The following is a 19,929-nucleotide window of genomic DNA, read 5'->3' as shown; positions in this document are numbered from 1 at the left end:
GTGGGAATAGATAATTAGATTGGAAGAAGCTCTTGTGGTTTATAAACACCAACATAGGCCAGTTGGAGTGAACAGCCTTTTTTCTGTAGGTGGAAATCATACTAGCACCCTAAATCTTCTATAAATATATCAGATATTAAATAGCTTGTCTGATTCATGTGAAAAAATCTTTTCCTCAAGCTGCTCTTCTTTGTCTTCTACACTCTCCACCGAGGTCTGTTGGAACTGACTGTACATCTTCACTCTAACCCACTCACATGCACTTCCCACTTTCAAATCCCCTGCCATTCTGTCTCACTTGTTATATATGATCTTGTACAGTGCCAAAATATTTACTTTGATAACTCCTGAATATAAAATTTGTAAGTATTTGAAACAAAGTACCTTAACAAATTTTGAATCAATAGGCAAAGAAGTTGGTTGCTGATTTAGTTTCTGTTTAAATTATCTAATGAGACAGTTGCACGAGAGGAACCTTTTATTCAACTGATCTTACAAAGATATTGCAATATTCACTGCAAATTAATAGTTTTATCCAGTTCTTTTACTGCCTAAGCCAAGACCTATTTCTTTATATCAATCCTAAACATGATAATGAGCAACATGATGAACAAAAGAATCATATACACTGTAAAATTAACATTAAATCATAATGTTAATTTTGAACTGATTTTTTAAATTTTCTTTTTACTTATTATATCATATCTCAAAATTCTTAGCAGCACCAACTTAAAATATTGTTACACATTGCCAATATGTCTGCTGTCTTAGATTGCTGCGATTATAGTATGAGGTGCAGCTAGCCAACCCAAGATGCACTGCTGGTTGAATCTTATTACAGTTGGTGTTGAGCTTAGAGGCACGTGTATTTTTGGATCTTTCCCCAAGTGCCTGATTTTTAACATTATGGAAATAGATGATCATTCTAAATGAATGATGTACCACTGAAGCTTCAACATATTAATTATGTTCCATCAAAGAGTGTTTCTTTACAGTATCATGTTCTCATGTATTAATGATGTTACCTTATCATGAAGAGACTCTTCTAGTTGTTTTCTTAATAGTTCAGATTCTTGTATCAACATGTTCTAAGGTAATAAAACATAATTATTTGCAAAATAAGTCAAATATAACAAATTTGATCAAACAATAATGCTAAGTTTGTCATCAGGATTTGTATATTAAGGACTTCATTAGTTACAATATACTAACTTTCTAAAACAACTCATTTGATGCATTGTCAAAAGACTTCTCCCTCCAATGAATTTATGAGGTGTCAGCTGTGGCTCAGTTCATAGTACCCTCGCCTTTGAATCAGAGGGTTGTGGGTTCATGTCCCATTCCCGGAAACCAAGAACTGTGATTGTACTCAAAAGAGTTGCAATCTGTGACTGTTGATAACTCGAAAGAGTCTCCAATGAATTTATTATGGTTTCACATCATGAGGGGGCACCAATGAACTTAATCTATGTTCCTGCTGAATTATTTAAAAACATGGTGCTTGCAGTCATGAAATCCCTTGGAATTGTGAGCACATCAGTGCTATCAGTGGTTAAAGTAGAGTTTGTTAAGACAGATCATTCACACCTATGCAGACTTTGTTTCCAACCTGAAGACTTTAGTTTGTCAATTTGCACATTTTTGTTTATGTTAATGTCTTTGGAAAAGGCAAGTGGAGATCATGTAGTGAAAATGAATATTGTGCTTTGTTAAAGGCGAGATGAGTGTTCAATAATATATTTTGTGTTTATGAAATAAAGAGGGGAGCATTCAGTAAAGATCATTATTGGATAACTCTGGAACAAGTGTTCATTCAATGAGATTCATCATTGTTTTTAAATAAGAAGATGATTCAGTAAAGCTCAACATGCAGAGTATATATAAAAAACAAATGATTCACCAAAGAACGTGCTGCATTTAACTGGAGAGCTTGCATGAATACCTTCATGTTGATAGGTAGCAGAAAAACTGGTATGCTGACTCCATCAAAATCAAAACAGGAAAAGTTCATTTATAATAAAGTTAGTTAATAACAGAGGATTAGCAGAATTTATTCAGAACATTTCTTTTTAACATCAGTTAAAATTCTCTCATGATTTCTTTCAGTTTGCTTTCTTTCCTTTGTCATTGATCCATTAATTTATTTAAACACTTATCTGTTATCAAAATTCATTTTGACCTGGTTTTCTTATGTTTTTAACATTAGACTTTAGGTTGCATTCAGACACAGGTTATGAAGGAAATAATGCAGGCTTGAAGGCTGTGACTATAATTTTGCAAAATTCTCTGGAAAGGAAAATTGTGTCAGGGAACTGGAGGATGGCATCAGTATGAGCAATCTGGGCCCAGTGTGATACAGGTCTCACTAGCGAATGCAGGAGGTAATTGAGGTTAGCTGCTCATCAAAAGTTGCACGATTCCACAGCGATATAGCTGTTCTAGATCATGCCATTGTGCATTTCAAGCAATGGTCTAGTTATACGGTGGGTTGTTGGCAGGGTCACCTTATGGCGCATGAGCAAAAGCTTCAGCCTAGCATATGTTGATCTGATAATGGGTTTGAGGCATCATATATAATAGTTTCAAATTTTTGATGAAATCTCTGTGTCAAATCTTTTCAGGAGCGGTGAGCCCACAACACCTGTACAGGTGGTGGTGTACCCAATCTGGAAGTCCTGATTCCTTATGAGGAGCAACTGCTGGGCCTGCTAGAAGCCAACTCGTCCAGGGGTATAGGCAGTGGCAAGATGGAAGGGAGGCCTGGTTCTGGTGAAACAGCAGAAGTTTCAGACTGATAAGAGGAGGTGGCTAGTGCTAGTTTAATGGAGGTTAGGAATTATGCAATGCGTCTGGTGAATAGAGTTCACACATTGGAACCTTGACAAGTTTCATGATCTGAAGCTTGATCCAATCATCATTCAAGGGTTCATTGTGTCTGCAGAGTTCATTCACTCATGACAGACCATGAAATGGTTTATGTGTGTCGTGTGATCGGGCTGATGTGTCAAGTGATTAGATTCCAGACTACCCTCTTCCTGATTTCTCTCTGTTCAGCATAAGATGGACCTGAAACCATCCAGCAATCTCCCTCTTCCGAGGAGAGGGAACCCTCAGAGGGTGCAGTGTTACATTCTCTCTCTGCACCCAGCATCATTGCAGGTACTGGCACTTCGGCAGGGTTTAGCACATTGGACAGGGGTCATGTACACACTGGTGAGGGCACTTCACATTTGCATGTGCAGCTGCCAAGGACTGTAGTAAAGCAGGCCTCAGGCAGTCAATGGAGTGTCCGCAGTGTTCTGGAGGCTGATTTCAAGTTGGATAATAAGCCTTTGGCGTTGTCTGTAAGGCAGCAGATGCTGGATGTTCAGTGTAAGGTCCGTGTAGATTTGGTGGGTATATCAGAGGGGTTACGTGCTCTGGCCCGGACTGGAGGTGTCCATCCAGGCCATGAGCGCAGCGATCACCCACTCTTCGAAGCACCATGCTTCCTTCATAGACAGACTGGTGATTGTCCTGGAGGGGCAAATCAGGTGCATTGCAGACACAATCGTTGGAATGCACTCTGACCTGCACATCATTGCCCTGGCCCTGAGCTCAGGGGCTCAGACCCAGAGCGACAGGGGAACTGGGAGCTTGGTTGCCCACCCAGCTGCTGGGAGCTCACTGGTTGGAAGGACCAACTGGTCCTATTGGCGGGGGTTGAGCAGCAGCTGCCTCCACCTGGAAGTTCTTCTCATGGCACTTCTGATGGGGGCAGCATCTCCTCCGTCCATCAGCCATTGACACAAGTCTTAACCATTAATGTGGCAACTGAAGACTTGCATACATCTCAGCAAGAGTCTCCTGGAATGGCCAGTTGCTCAAGGCCACAGCTGTACAGAGGATGCCTTCTGAAGTCAACCGGGGCAAGGGAAGTGGCACATCAGATGCCTCTCTCCAGTGCAGCTGCAAGCGAGGGGAGAACACTGTACTGGAGCACTCGTAAACCTGTTAGTAAGTATCCACATTAGTCACAAATAGGGGCACATGGGTGAGGTTATTATTCATTGATGTTGTTAGGCCTTTAAAGCTTGTGGATAAAAACAAAACTCACATTCCTTCATGCTGGTGTTCTTATTGATTGCTGCGGCTGTGTGACTTGTGTCTGAAGGTTGAGGGAAGAAATCAGAGGTTGAGGGAGGGCAGAAGCAATCATGTTCTCATTTGGGTGATGGAGGATGTTTGGATATAAGGGCTACAGGACTCTCTCATTGTAACTGAGAAAAGGAGGACTAAAATTTCGCCAAACTGCTTCTGTAGCAGTGGCAAGACGCACTATATACCTTTGCCATATTAGGGCATTCCTGGTGTCACGGTCATTCACTTGATCACAGCCAGGACCATTTGCAGGAGCATCGCCGAAGTCCCTCAACTCATCCTCAGAGGATTGACCCCCATCTGGCCTGTCATCATCCTCCAGGGCATCTCTTCTTTGGGTGATTATGTTATGGAATACGCAGCAAACCACGACCACCAGGGACACATGTAGGGGGAGTAATGCACCTCCAGATCTGTCCAGGCATTGGAAGTGCATCATTTGGAGACCGATGGTCTGTTCCACTATGGCCCTGGTGCTGGTGTGGCTTTCGTTGTACTGTGTCAAATCTTGGCACTTTCTCAGGTGTCATTAGCCATCGAGTAGATAACCCTTACCACCTAGTTGCCATCCCTCCAAGGAATCAAAGCTGGTGAAAAGGCCTGGAATCTGTGAGTCCCTAAGAATATGAGCTTTGTGACTGCTGCCTGGGTACCTGGCACACACCTGCATGACCCGATTATGGTTGCACAGCAGCTGGACATTCATTGAGTGGAAGCCCTTTCTGTTTATGAAGATGCATGGCTGTCCAGCAGGAGCCTTAATGGCTCTGTACATGCAGTCAATGGCTCCCTGCATCCTGGGGAAACCTACAATCACTGCAAATCCTTGGGCTTTGTCCATCTGGCTTTGGACATCCTGAATGAAGGAGATTTAATTCCCAGCCCTATGGAACATTGCATATGTGAACACCTTGATGCAATGGTCTGCAGCAGGCTGTGTTATCTCACTAAGGTCTCCATGAGCTGCCTGGGATGACCCTGTTGCAAAGAAGTTCAGCACCACTCTCACCTTCAATGCAACAGGCATTGGGTGGCCCCCAAAACAGTAGGATGAGTTCTATCCTATGAGCATCTCACAAAGTGATGTCACAGTGTCTTGAAAGTCTGAGTCTTTTGCATTGAGCCTGCATACCCTTGGGGCGGCATAAGATTGTCTGCACCTCTGCTGAGGGTTTCTGGGCTCCTCCTGACCCTCGGGATCAAGCGCAGCTCTGTTCCCTTCCTGAAGAACCATAGCATCCTGAGCCTCCCAGTGTTCCCTCCTTCCTCTTGCCCTTCTCCTCCTTCTCCTCCTAATCCTTCTCTCCTCCTCACTAGAGGTTGTATCTCCAACTGAGACCACAATATCCTTCTGTCTCAGATACTTTTCACCTCTCACCCCTGGCTAACAGACAGGAAAATATTGAATCAAAAGAGCCTTCTGAATTAGAGGAGAATCGTCCTCATGATAAAATATCCACATCAATATCCTCATCTTCTGACTAGGTACTTTACAGCCTTCCAGACTGAATATTGAGTTGAACAACTTTAGATCATGAACTCTCTCCTCCATCCCCACCCCCTTTCCGATCCCCCCTTTTCCAATAATTTATATATATTTTTCTTTTCCCACCTATTTCCATTATTTTTAAATGTATTTCCATCCATTGTTTTATCTCTACCTTTTAGCCTATTTCGATCCCCCCCACCCCACCCCCACTAGGACTATCTGTCCCTTGCTCATCCTGCTTTCTACCCTTAATGTCCCCATTAGCACATTTCTTAGCTAATATCACCATCGTCAACATCTCTTTGTCCTTTTGTCTATGACATCTTTTGGCAATCTCCACCTATCACTGGCCCTCTATCCAGCTCTACCTGTACCCCCCCTTAAACCAGCTTATATTTCACCTCTTTTCTATTTTTCCTTAGTTCTGATGAAGAGTCATTCGGACTCGAAACGTTAACTGTATTCCTCTCCGCAGATGCTGTCAGACCTGCTGAGTTTTTCCAGGTATTTTTGTTTTTGTTCTAAAATGTCCACAAAGTTCCTCTGCTCATTCACATGAGCTGTCTTTGCAGTCAATGGAGTTTGAATTGCAAAGCTGAGACTCTGGTCTCAGCTGCGGTTTTAAAACCTGCCCAAACAAGCTTGTTCATGAAAAGCTGGATTCCCCACCAGTCGTGAATCTCACCCTGAAGGCGAATTGCCTTCTGAATGTATTAGAGCAGTGAGTTGGGTCGTTAATGACCCTAATTGGCTTGTCAGTTGCAATAAAAATAATACGGGTGGGTTCCTGACTTTTGACCTGTCACGTACCATATCATCAGAAACTGGCGTAATGACGTCGTAAATGGTGCCCTAAATCATCACACCCCACAATATGCTCAACGAAGCAGTGAACAGTCCCGATCTGGAAGCATACTATTCAGCCCTTGTTTCTATTTCACAGTCTGGTCTTTTTTTTGAATAAGACTTATTTATTCCACCCTGTGTTTATATGGGCCATACAAACATACAAAAATGACAGAAAGGAAAAGACCTACTGTATCCAAATACATACAATCCCCGACTACCCAGAACCACATAGTCTCCTGAAAGAGGGGAAAAAAAACAAATAACAAATCCACACAAATTAGGCAACAAAAAACTGGAAAATCCTTCTCTGACCTTTAAGGTTGCCAAACTAGTTCAGGAGATCACATGGCCTTGATTTACATTACAGAAACAGGTCCAGCTGTTGCATGAAGGAATACAGCGAATCAACATTGAAGCCAGCAACCTGCTCCACTATTCTCTGGGAAAAGACGAACTCCTGAACATCCCACCTAGTCTGTCCTTCCATAACTTGTAAGCATGACCATTGGCCTTCCTTAACCTATTTTATTGAAATAGTTGGCCCATATAAACACAGGGTGGAATTTTCTGCTCCCACCAGCGGCGGGAATCGTGGCTAGCAGGGGAGCAAGATTTGGCAGGAGACCAAAAATCGGTTGCCCAGTCAGGAAATTAGTTTGGAATCTTGTTCTCCTGACTTTCATGGCAGCTTAAAGGTGGTTGAGTGTCCTGTGGATCTATGTCGGGAACTCCATTTGCATCTCATGAATGGTTATTCAAAGCCCAACACACCAGAATCTTGTGCTCCCTTCAAATTAAATACCCCACCAGTGGGAATTTAGAACTTTCTGTTTCATGATTGTACATAAGTGGTGTGCACCTGGCGAGGTAGACTCCTTCCTGGACTTTCAGATCAGTAGACACTGTTTTCACCTTCCTTTCACACCATTACTGAGAAATATCAGCTGCCTGTCATACATGCTGTGCCAAGGTTGGGCATAGGAGAGGGGTGAGACCAAACTAGGACTGGCAGAGGGGAGTCAAGGAGCAGAGTGGAAGAGTGAATGGCTGTCCAAGTGCCATTCAAATATGGCGCCCAGACATTGGAGCCCATAAGGCCACTTCCTGCCAGCCCTGCCACGAGATTTGATGTGCTCCTCATGGCTGCATAATTAATGAGCTGACCAGCACAAGATCTCAAGTGTAAGGCACCCTGCTCTCCAGTAGAAATCACTCTGAATTTCACTTTGTCACCGGATTTAATCTCTGGAAAGGAAAATTCCCATAGTTATTTTATAAATCACTTACAATTCATCCCAAAATCTATATTGTTCTAGGGTATAGACACTCAACTTGTTTACCCTATCCAGGTAATTTAGGAGTGCTAAAGTGGAGTTAATCTTGTGCACCCTGGTGTGATCAAAACCCCAATATTCCCCACCATATGAGGAGACCCAAACTGGGCAAAGTATTCTAACAGAGGTTTAGCAAATATTTTGTAGAAGGACAAAATGGTGTGTTTTGTTTTATAGTGAATTGACCTGCCAATTTAATTTGCAGAAGAGAGTCACAAGAATGGTCCAGGGAAGACAATTTGAGGCATGAAGATAGATTGGAGAAGTTAGGACTGTTTTCATAGACAATTACAGCACAGAAGGAGGCCATTCGGCTATTGTGTCTGCGCCGTTCAACAAAGATCTAACTACACTAATCCCATTTTCCAGCGTTTGGTCCATAGCCCTGGAGGCTATGGAAACACAAGTGAATATCTAAATACTTCCTAAATGTTACAAGAGTTTCTGACTCAACCACTAGTGATAGGTGGAGATAACAAGGCAAAAGAGAGATACGGAAATCCTGTCGGAGAGAAGAGCAATACTTCTTCAAGGTATCACTGACCCTCTATCCAGCTCTACCCCACCCCCCTTAAACCAGCTCATATTTCACCTTTTTTCTATTTTTACTTAGTTCTGTTGAAGAGCCATACGGACTTGAAATGTTAACTGTGTTCCTCTCCGCAGATGCTGCCAGACCTGCTGAGTTTTTCCAGGTATTTTTATTTTTATTTTTGTTTTGGATTTCCAGCATCTGCAGTTTTTTGCTTTTCTCCCAGCCTATCCAATCTTTCCTCATAGGTCAGACCCTCCAGCCCAGGCAGCATCTTGGTAAATCTCCTTTGCACCCTCTCCAGTGCAATCACAATCAATCACAATCACCTTTTCCTTGGACAGGAGAAGGCTGAGAGGAGATGTGATAGAGGTATACAAAATCATGAGGCGTCTGGACAGAGTAGATAGGGAGAAACTGGTGCTTCCATCTTCAATACCATAGCCAGTATGTTATCGGGGTCAAAAGCCTTTGTTCTAATCATTGCATTCCACTGGTTTTTAATGTTACATGGAATGAAACAAATTCAATGGACACTGACACTGGTATCTTTGATGGGGGGGAGGGGCACAAAAGGGGGGGTGAGTGGGATTATCCAATTGGCACATTGGTCTGAAAATGATTGTACAAAATTTAATTTATTGTCTTGTATTCATATGCTGGGCTCCACTCCAGAGAATGGAACTCTAAATGGTGACTCCTCCTGTTGGTTATATGATTATGCAGCATTATTTTTGACTGCATATAGTAGGACTACAGAGATTCGCTCAGATCTATTGATCTTAGCACTGCTTAGCTCTGTAAGTAGCTTACTGCTTTTGATATTTGGCTTGCAAGCAGTCCCTTGTAGAAACTTCACCAAATTCATACCTCATTGAAGTGTATGTCTTGTGTTGCTCCTGGCATGCCCTTCTATATGTGCATTGAACCAAGATTGGACTCCTAGCTTGATGGTAATCAGGAAGTGAGAGGTGTGTTGGGCCATCAGGTTACAGGTTGCAGTATATAATTTCAATGCTGCTGTTGATTCACACTGTCTCATGGGTGCCCAGTTTTAAATTGCAGGTCTATTCTTAGCCTGCTCTACTCAGTTAGTGGTAGAGTCACAATACCCAATCATGGAGACAAGATTTTACATTCACAAGCAATTGCCAATTCTACAAATCTATTGAAGATAGATATGTCTACAACATGTAGGTTGGTGGGGATGAGGTTAAATAAATCACTTCTTGTACTGCTTCCCTTGTTGCTCTTCAGAGGTCAACTAGCTTGGTCAGTGGCAATGCTACCAACTCTCTTGTGAAGGTAGACATTGAAATTTTCTACCAGAGTACATTCTGTACCCTTGATTTCAGCAGAGCTTTTTCTAACTGATGATAAACATGGAAGATTACTGATTCATCAGTTGGGAGAAGGGTAGCTGATGATCAGCGGAGGTTTCCTTGATTTCTTTTAGCCTGATAACCACTGGACTTAACATAATATTTCTGTAATAACCTTTTGTATCCTTTTATACTGCCAACCAATAACTTCTGTTTCAATAGTGCTTATTTGTACCAAATAAAATGTGAAATAAGTAAAATAGAAGTAGATTGTCAACAGTAAAATAAGTATAAGCTGCTGAATTTTTATTGGGCCTAACCTTTTGTCAGTCATACTAAGCCATCCAGATTGTCATGTGTTTAAATTATGTTGAAAAGAAGTAAACAGAAAGTTACTTTCCGAAAGAAAAGTCTCCATTCCAAAAAACAACCAAAACATAATCTAGCTTTAAAGCATTACAAGAAATATTTTAAATCATCTATATTAATGTGTTCTAACATTCTTCAACGAAAAAATTATACATGATTTCAAAGTTTCTATACATTCATATATCCAAGCAAATAAAGTCTTAGTATGAGAACAATACTGTGATTTGCTCTTGTAATTTGTCCACATGAAAATCTTCATCCTCATATTTTTCCCTGTCCTGAGCCAGTGCAAGAGTAGCAATTAATAGTCTAGAATTCTACATAAATGCAAAAGCAATTTCTTTCTTATGTGCCACAAATTATGAAATTCAAATGCATGGTCTTAGCTGAAGATCTCATCAGGGTTGCAACAGCTAAAACTTGGCAAAATGTAACTGCTAACCTCCTCCATGAGTGATACCTTTCAATAAACAAAGTCGCAAATTTCCCTGCAACTCTGAGAAGGATGGGGAATACACCTTTTCTCAAATGAATTACTGGGGAAGATTTTCAACTTTTCACCCAGTGATAAAACTGATGTTAAGAAAAATTGTCTGTTTTAATAACCATCTGAATTTAATTTTCATTAAGATTATTCTTTAGACACTCCTTAAAAAATAAAATAAAGCAAATGATAGGGCTAGATTTACTGGGTGCCCTGTTCCCCGCACTGCCCCCGACTAAAAAGTAGGTCAGGAGCCCATCCACAAAAAGCCGGCTGCTCTGCAGCCATTTTACATTCGGTGGGACATTAATTGGCTTAGGGCAAGACTTCCCCCACCATCTGGGAAAGAATGTATCAGCTGGGCCAATAGATTAGCTGGGCCAAACTAGTGTTTCATATAGGTTTAACATAACCTACTGGCTTTAGTCCTCCAATTAATGGCTACTCAAGGGCCTCATCCCGCCCCTGCCACTTTTTTGCCCACAGCAGGGGGAGGCCCATGCCAAACGGATAACCTAGCAGCTTTAGCTGCACAGATTGGTGTCAGGAAAGGGGGGTGGGCATCTTCCTTCGCGGATGCCATGTGCCTATGTCCATCAGAGGCAACCTCCCAATATTACACTTCCTCCTTTGCCTACGCACCCTGCCACTCAAACTCGGCCACCCACCCTCCCGCCCCATCACTGAGGTCTGCCAGCCTGATCCTAGCAAAATCCCACCGATTTATCTTGGCATCCTGCTCCAGTGACTATCTCTATTGGGGATTACCCATAGTCCCAGCAGTGGCCACTGCCCCCACCTGGCGCAGCTGGGGCTATAGATCTGTTAACATTCTGATTGGCTGGCAGCTCTCTGAGTTGGGACTTGAGGGGTAGAAATCCTGCCACCAGTTTATTAACGGTCAACTGGCTGTCAAATGACAATAGGGCATCAGTTCTCCTCATGGGTGGGCTCCCCACTGACTTTTTAGCTGAGGGTTGGGGTGGAGGGAGGGTGCGGGGACCACGGCTCCCTGTAAAGTCCAGTTTATTGTCTTTCTTCAGCCAAGAAGGACCATTTCCTTCATTTTACAGTTACTCTATAGTGGTTAGTAGATATGTTCTGTGAATTTGGCAGTTAACCTCTGAATGTTCCTTTCTCTTCACACAAGATGCATGCTCCACTTTGGCCTCCATTAAATGGTTGAGAATCATTTAAACAGATGATAATCTGGATGATTTAGCATGATCAACAAAAGGTTAGGTCCAATAAGAATTCAGCAATTTATTCTTGTTTTACATCAATTTCTCTGTTAAAATTGCAAAAATATACTATTCTATTCAAATTAAACATTAAAAACCTGAATACTATAATATGGTGACTATAAAGAAAATGTTTAAATATTACCTTATCCTCTAACGCAGCCATTCGCTCTTTTAAATGCAGCTGAAGTCGCTCGTTAGACTCTGTTAGCAATCTGTCCACTGTGTCCGAGAGCCTCTTATTGTGCTCTTCATTCATTTTCTCTCTTTGGCGGGCCTATGACATGTGAAGTTTTAAATGTGAAATGCAAAAATTTTAAATTCATACTGAAGATTAGCGACAGTTTTGAATAATTACATTTTGCCATTCACTTGACAAACCCAAGAAAACAGAAATTTATGTGCTGTAACCATTCTGTGATTTCTTCAGGTTGGTCTCAGCCAGTACATATTCGGAACTGTGAATTGTGAAAAAATCTTCTTTCTGCTATTGTACAGCATTCTATATTTTGTTACAGTTTGGCAGAATTTTCTCTTAGTACTGTGTTGCATTTCTCATCAAATCAATTTTCACTTGCCAGTTATTTTGGATGCATATTTTCTATTTAGTTTGTTTCTCTACATGTTTCATCTTTGTCTTTTTGGTTCAACTTATTTGAAGGCAACATCTCGAAGGCATAATCTGCTAGTGACACATTTTACTGTTTCACAGCTAAATGTTCTGGTTTTGCAATGGAATGATTTTGTGATCATTACAGTTTTGGAAATAAGCTCATTCACTCTGGGATGCATATTGTGCCTATTGTAATTGTCTGAACCAAATGCTGATGGCAGTGCACCTGTACAAAATAGGCTTCCTCATCTGCTCTGAATCCAAAATATTGGGTTTGGAAAAAGCATTAAGAGTCTTCCAAATTTTGAATGTAATATTTCATGAAAAGAATAATCAAAGTCAAATGTGTGATCTGAGCACCAATTTTTAATTTCACCGGTGGGTCACAGGAAAGGATAGTAGAATTGTACAGCTTTGAAAGAGATAATTCAACTCAACAAATCTGTTCATTCTGCTCTTCACTCCCTAGCTCTTTCCTCATATCCCTGCAATTGTTTTCTTGTTCAAATTTTTAGCCAGTTTCCTTTAGAAAGCTACTATTGAATCTGTTTTCACTACCCTATCATAGGTTGCATTCCAAATCCTAACCACTAGTTGCATAAAAAGATTTTCCTCATGTTGCTCCTGGTTCCTTTGCCAATCACCTGTGCCCTCTGGTTATCAATTAATCAGCCACTGGAAATAGTTTTTATTTATTTACTCTATTTAAACCCTTCATGATTTCTGCCAGGCAGGGAAAGTAAAATTGATTTCTAAGTACCAGACAAAAGTACTGCAATCTTCTGCTAGCCACTTGGTAAACCTTTCCCAACTTTACTGCTAACCTGGATTTGGCTCACTCATGTAGCAGCCAGAATTTCGGTCTCCTAGTTTGGCAAATGGTCTGTGAGAGCTCACTGAGTGTTGGGCACTCTAATATGGCCTGAACCTGAAAATAATTCAGTCCTCTTGCTAAGCCTTTCAAGCTCATTTTGGGTGAAATCTGAAAATTACCGGCCCCATGAAAGACTCAGCATCCAGTTTCATGGTACAAGTAGGAATGCCTTCCTACTTAAAGGCATGCACAGGCCTATTTATTTACATAGTAGTGGTACCGGAGGAGAACAAACGTATTTAATTATCTACTCATGGTGATTGCAAAGGAGACGATCTCTTGGAATTTCTGAGGTTTTCACAGGTAACAGATCAATGGAGGCCCTGGATGAATGGCATCAAGACAAAAAGTGCTATTTATGCTATTTTTTTAGGGTTTGCACTGATGTTGTACTGGCATTACAGCATTGATAATGGAGCCTACTATATGGGCAGTACCCATGTAAATTTATGGCCTATTTATTTCCCAAGAACCAAGCAATAAGTACCTGCCTAACTGTGAGCACATCTCTCACAAATTTCTTTCCAAATCCTTTCATTGACAATCTGCATCTCTCTCCTAATTTACACCCCAGCAGCCTCCTTACAACAGAGTATCCTCCTACCTCCACCAGCAGCAAAGCCTTGAGGGATCTCATAAAAACCTTAGGCTGATGTTTTGTCTGGGTGTGCAGGTGCATGTTGGTGTGTGAATGGCCACATCCCCCACGCCCCCTGGTAAGGTCAGGTTCCCCATTTTAAATGAAGGACGAAAATCAGATTTCCTCCCACATATAATTTTTGTCTGGTGGTGCAGGGTTTTGGAAGCATATTAAAAGCATGCCATGTTTTAAGAGCTCATGAAGAAAATGGAAAGCCCTTTGAACAGTCAGGAATTTTCTGAAAAGTAAGTGTAAAGTGCTTTTACGCCTTCAGATGTTACTATTAACTGCTGTACTGTAATGTGGACGTGTTTTTAATGCAGTGATTCATAATTGGCATCTGTTCTTTCAAGGTAGGCTGAGCTTACATTGACCAGCCTTGTTTATTTGTTCACAGGCATTACAGTGCTTTGCCATTGAGAAAACACTATAATGCAGTCAAAAATGTACAAAGTACCCTGTCAGCCTGTGCTGTCACCTTTTCTACTGTGACTTAAATGGCTGATTTAATAAAAAATTGATTTTGACAAACCTGACCCCCTGCTCCTTTGCATTGATTGGCAGGCACTCTGCTTTGAAATTGAAATGAACACTTTCTGTTATTTCCTTCCCAGAGATCAGTCTATTGTTTGGACAGCTGTGGCCATTAGCAATGCTTGGCTGAGATTCAAGTGTTAAAGAGTTTCAGAAAAGGAGATGTTCCATTCATCTGAGAATGAATTACAGTTTCAAGAAGTTGTAATAACAGATTATCCCTTTCATGTGGTTTCTGGTTTATTGACACAAGTTAATAAGGTTACAATATTAGAAGGCTTTTTCACATGGCAGATACATTTTTTTTCTCAGTATCAATGATATGGAGGCTTTTAGTATATGGTGAGAGGCTTACTTTTCCCCAAGGAATGTAAAATATTTTCCGTTGATATTGCATGGAATTAGAGGGCTGTACATATTGGGTGAATGGCTATGGAGGATACACGGGGGACATAGAGGTGAGAAGGGTGATCTGAGGGTGCATGAGTTGGCATGGGGGTGGGTGGGGGTGAGGGGGGAGAGGGGTAAGGTTTGGGGCCCTTTAAACACTATTGGAGGCTGGGGTACTGTATTGGAGAGCTGAAGCAGGCCTTCTAACTGGCCCGCCTCCCTACCCACACTCCTCACACGCTCCAGCGTGGTTCGCAAACTGTAATGTGAACCCAACCTCAGTGTGAAAAGACAAAAATGGTGTGTGGACACATGGGTTGGGTGTAAGGGTTGCGAACCGTGAAAGTGTGCAGATCAGTTTTCCTAAGCCCAGAGGAAGATAAGGCGCCACTGTGAAATTGCCTTCACTTCCAATTAGGCACAGGTATGGGATTTATGCTGCCAAAGCATCTCAAACTTTAGCATTACACAAGAGCCACAAATTAAATTCAAATTACAGTATAGTCAGCATGATAGCAAGACTTGGGAGAGCAAACAACTAATTCATCTCCATTTGTATCAGCACCCATTTTAACAAGTAATATAATGAATAACAATTTAAATAACTAATACAGGATGATCTAGGATCCTTTGTATCTTATTCTCAATATGATTTACCCTCTGAAGTTCTTGATTCTTTTCTTCAAGCTGAGTCTCTAAGTGCCTCAAACGTTCTTCTATGCTGCCATGTCTCTCTTCAGCCTACAACACAAATTGACAAAGATGTATAGACCTTACTTTTATCTTATCAAGTTAATATACCCATACATGTGTTTTATTTAAACAAGGATAAACAAGCCAAGCTCAAGCCTATGCTGTCTGTGGACTCGTGTTCAGAATTAAGCAGGCAGCTAGAGAGCATTGCTTAACATTTGTGGACTGGTAAAGCCGATAACATCTAAGCATCAGCAATACGTCATTATAGATTTCAAAAATATTTTCATGAGTGATGAGTTCAGCCATATGTAACAACATGCTGGATTTTCATGGTTAAACCACAATCCTGCTATTTTCAACAAATAAAGCTTGTCAAGCACAAAACTGTACAATGATAAATTGTGAAGAAAAAATAATCTAATTATCAACCAGCAAGACTACCTTCCTAAGCATGGTGATCATTTCTTGCAGTTTTGCTTCCAAAATATAGGGATAATCATCAGATGAGGTAGAAGAGGTTGGGTCAGACTGACAAGTCAAGGAAAAGAAGAGGGACAAATCGAAAAATCAGAACTAAAGACATAAATGCTGAATAAAATACAGCACATAATGTTTAAAACAAAAAGAATGACTAAAGGCCAAACACTAACTGTACAAACCAATAGCACTTTCAAAAGCATGACAGATATATTAAAATAATTTATTACAATCACATATAAGTAATTTACAGACTCCTTAACTGAAGCAAATATCAAAATGTTGCTGCAACAATGCTTTTTGTTACAGTAATTGATTTTTCTCTTGAAAGGTCAAAAAGTATTCAGGGGTTTCATGTGAGTTTATTGGGGGGAAAGCATTTGCTCTGTGAATAACAACTTATTCACTGCAATCAGCTGGAATTTTTTATGATAAACATTTGTTTATAACTGTTCTATTTGTGACCATTTTAGTAAAAAGTTGTTGACCTGAAACATTGGGTGAATTTAATACTCCCCCAGCAGTGGGCTGGGATGCAGGGGGGACGAGAAATGGGGCAGAAAAGCTGGGGTGGAGAGCCCGTTGAGTTCAGCATTCCCGCCCGGAGGCCAATTGAGGCCCTTAAGTAGCTACTTACCCCTGCAGAAGCTGGAAACCCTAACGGCAGCCAGCAAACTGTCTGATTGGAATTTTGTCCCAACGGGGCTCCTGGAAATGGTCTTGGGGTGCCACCAGCTCTCCAGCTGATGGACAGGCCCACCACTACGACCATTAAATTCCATCCAATAATTCTATTTCTCTATCCATTGATGCTGCCTGATCTGCTGAGTATCATCAGCATATTCTGTTTGTATTTCAGATTTTCAGCATTTGTGGTATTTTGCTTTTGCAAATGATTTATTGATGGTAATGCTTTCAGAATTGTTAGACTAAAATGTACATATAAATATTAAACAATGCACATTATAGAACATAAAAAATCTATAATTGACTTCAAGGATAATATACAAGTCTCCTAAGGATATAGGAGACTGTATATGAACTACTTAATATTTACTTAGTTTGCTTCAATTCTTGATTAGATTACTTTTCTGACTATTTCCCTAAAGAAAGAAAGAACTTGCACATATATAATGACTTTCATAACCTCAGGATGTTGAGCAGGCTCAATGGGCCAAATGGCCTACCCCTGCTCCTATTCCTTATGATCTTATGATCAAAGTGCTTTACTGTTAATGAAGTACTTTTGAAATACAGTCACTACCATAATGTAGGTAACACTGCAGCTAATTTGTGAACAGTGAAATCCTACACACTGCAATACGATAAATGTCTAGAAAATTAGTTTCTGGTGATGGTTGAGGGATAAATTTGGGGAGGATTTAGATTTGCTCTTCCTTAACATGGGATTATTTACACCCAACTGACAGGTCAGATTGGGTTTTGGTATAACATTTCATCCAAAAGGCAGCACTTTTGACAGTGTAGCATTCCCTCAGTATTGCACTGAAGTGCCAGACTGAATTATGCGGTCAAGTTTCTGGAGTAGGGCTTGATCCCATGAACCTCCAGACTCAGAGGCAAGAGAGCTACTACTGAACCATGGCTGACACCATAGCCCAGAAATTCAGCCACACATCACCCACAAAGCCTGAAAGTGGGTTATTTCCTTCAGCACATTCCCAGTTATATTGTTTTATTTTACATAGGGTTACATTTGAAAAACATAGTTCATAGGATATACAGCACAGAAACAGACCATTTGGCCCAAGCAGTCCATACCAATATTTATGCTCCACTCGAACCTCCCCCCCATATTCTCTCATCTAAATTACCATCCTAACCATCTCCCTCAGGTGCTTAGTTTCCCCTTATTTGCACCTATTTTACTGGTATTCACTTCAACCACTCCCTGTGGTAGTGAGATCCACATTCAAACCACAATTGTTTAGAAAAAAGAACTTGCAATTATGTAGTACCTTTCACATCTTCATAACATCAAAAAGCAGCTTGCAGTCAATTGCTTCAATTTGTTACAAAGAGAAACAGAGCAGCCAATTTTCACATAGCAAGGTTCCACAAGTGCAAATGAGCTTATTGATTGGTTAATTTGTCCTACATATAATTACATTGAATGTAATTGCACAGAAATGGACCATTCATCCCAACTAGTCCATGTTGGGGTTTATGCATACTCCAGCCTCCTCCCATCTTTGTTCATCCAATTCTATTACCATAACCCTCGACTCCAGTCTAGTTTTCTTAGCCTCGCTTCCCCATAAATGCTGTAAGAAGAGTCCCACTTCCACAAGCCCTTTCTCTCTCCTCCTAGGGGCTGACCTGCACTTCTGTGCAAGTCAAGAGCTGGAGTGCACTTTGCTGCATGTCCGTGAGCTAGTAGCTCATGACTCCCATACTGCGGTAGAATGCCCTTGCTACAGCAAATATGGGGTCTGTTTGAATATGGCTAAGTAGGGGGGTAGAGCGCATGAGGTATCTGCTTCGCTGTCTGAAGAAGTATCAGTGAATTATGATGTCGAAAAGGCTATTTTGAGTGCATATGAGTTGGTTCCTGAAGCATACAGGCAGAAATTTAGGAATACGAGAAAACAGGCTAGGCAAGCTTATATTGAGTTTGAGAGACAAACTTTTAAAACAAAATAATTTTGACTGGTGGATTTTTTTTTTCTTTATTCATTCATGGGATGTGGGCGCCACTGCCTAGGCCAGCATTTATTGCCCATTGCCAATTGCCCTTGTTCAGAGGGCATTTAAGAGTCAACCACATGGGCCTGGAGTCACATGTAGGCCAGACCAGGTAAGGACGGCAGATTTCCTTCCCTAAAGGGCATTAGTGAACCAGATGTTTTTTTTACGATAATCGGCAATGGTTTGGCGGTCACCATCAGACTTTTAATTCCAGATTTTTACTAAATTCAAATTTCACCATCTGGACTGATGGGATTCGAACCTGGATTCCCAGGGCATTACCCTGGGTCTCTGGAATACAAGTCCAGTGACAATACCACTATGCCACCACTTCCCCAATGAGCATTAAAAATATGTGCATTAAAAATGGACAACATGTGCAGCTCTTAGGGAAGTAATTCTTTTGGAAGAATTTGAAAATTCAATCCCATCAGTAGTGAGAACTCATGTGGAGGAACAGAGGGTTCATTCTGTAAGGCAAGCAGCAGAGATAGCTGATTATTATGAAATAGTTCATAGAGCTAAAGCTTTCTTCGTCATCCTTTTAAATCCAAAAAGGATAGAAAGTGAAAAGGTGAAAGGAAGGTTGGTAGTCAGGGAAGGGAAGGAGTAGCTGGAAATTCCCAGTAAGTTTTTTCTCAGAATAAAAAGGAAGGTGCTGAGGGTAGGAGTGATATTTGAAAATTGAGGTTTTTTCATTGTAATAAAGTGGAGCACACAAAGTCAGTGTGTGGGAAATTGCAGGGAAAATCTGTTGGAATTATTGGGGTGCAGACAAGTTCTGGAAATAAAAGTACTGTGAGCTCTGAGGTTCAGGCACAGGAGAAACCAGTGGTTTGTGTACAAGTAAAACAGGGAGAATCAGTGATAGGCAAAGAAGTGGGAATATGTTCACAGTTTACCGAAGGTAATTCTGAGGAGCAGGTTGAAGAAATGTTTAAAGATGTTGTGTGTGAGGGGAAAGTCTTTCCATGTGTGCAGGGTGGAGTAGGTAAAGATGTTAAAATATTAAGAGACACAGGGACTAGTCAATCCTTAATGTTGTGGGATAGTGATATTTCTTATTCAGAGGGGTCACTGCAGGAACAGGTGACAATGAGTGGGGTTCATGGAGATGTTAAATCTATTCCATTGTGGAAGGTAAATTTAAAGAGTAAATGGAAGACAGGAGAAGTTATTGTTGGAGTAGTGGAAAAATTGCTCATTGCAGGATTTCAATTTATTCTGGGTAATGAT

General features: G+C 41.0%; 1 protein-coding gene across 1 annotated transcript in view; it reads right to left on the bottom strand.

Annotated features, from left to right (window-relative positions):
- ppfia2 (PTPRF interacting protein alpha 2) overlaps positions 1-19,929 on the bottom strand; it is a 373,178-nt gene that overhangs the window by 177,203 nt on the left and 176,046 nt on the right. Inside the window, exons 8-10 of the mRNA XM_078567936.1 lie at positions 15,469-15,552; positions 11,906-12,037; positions 1,026-1,088 (exon numbers count right to left, since the gene is read on the bottom strand). Coding sequence (XP_078424062.1) covers positions 1,026-1,088; positions 11,906-12,037; positions 15,469-15,552 — 279 coding nt within the window. The remainder of the gene's footprint in view (positions 1-1,025; positions 1,089-11,905; positions 12,038-15,468; positions 15,553-19,929) is intronic.

Source organism: Cetorhinus maximus, chromosome 22 (assembly GCF_964194155.1).
Source record: "Cetorhinus maximus chromosome 22, sCetMax3.hap1.1, whole genome shotgun sequence".
NCBI lineage: Eukaryota > Metazoa > Chordata > Chondrichthyes > Lamniformes > Cetorhinidae > Cetorhinus > Cetorhinus maximus.
This window is presented reverse-complemented; position numbering and strand designations above follow the sequence as displayed.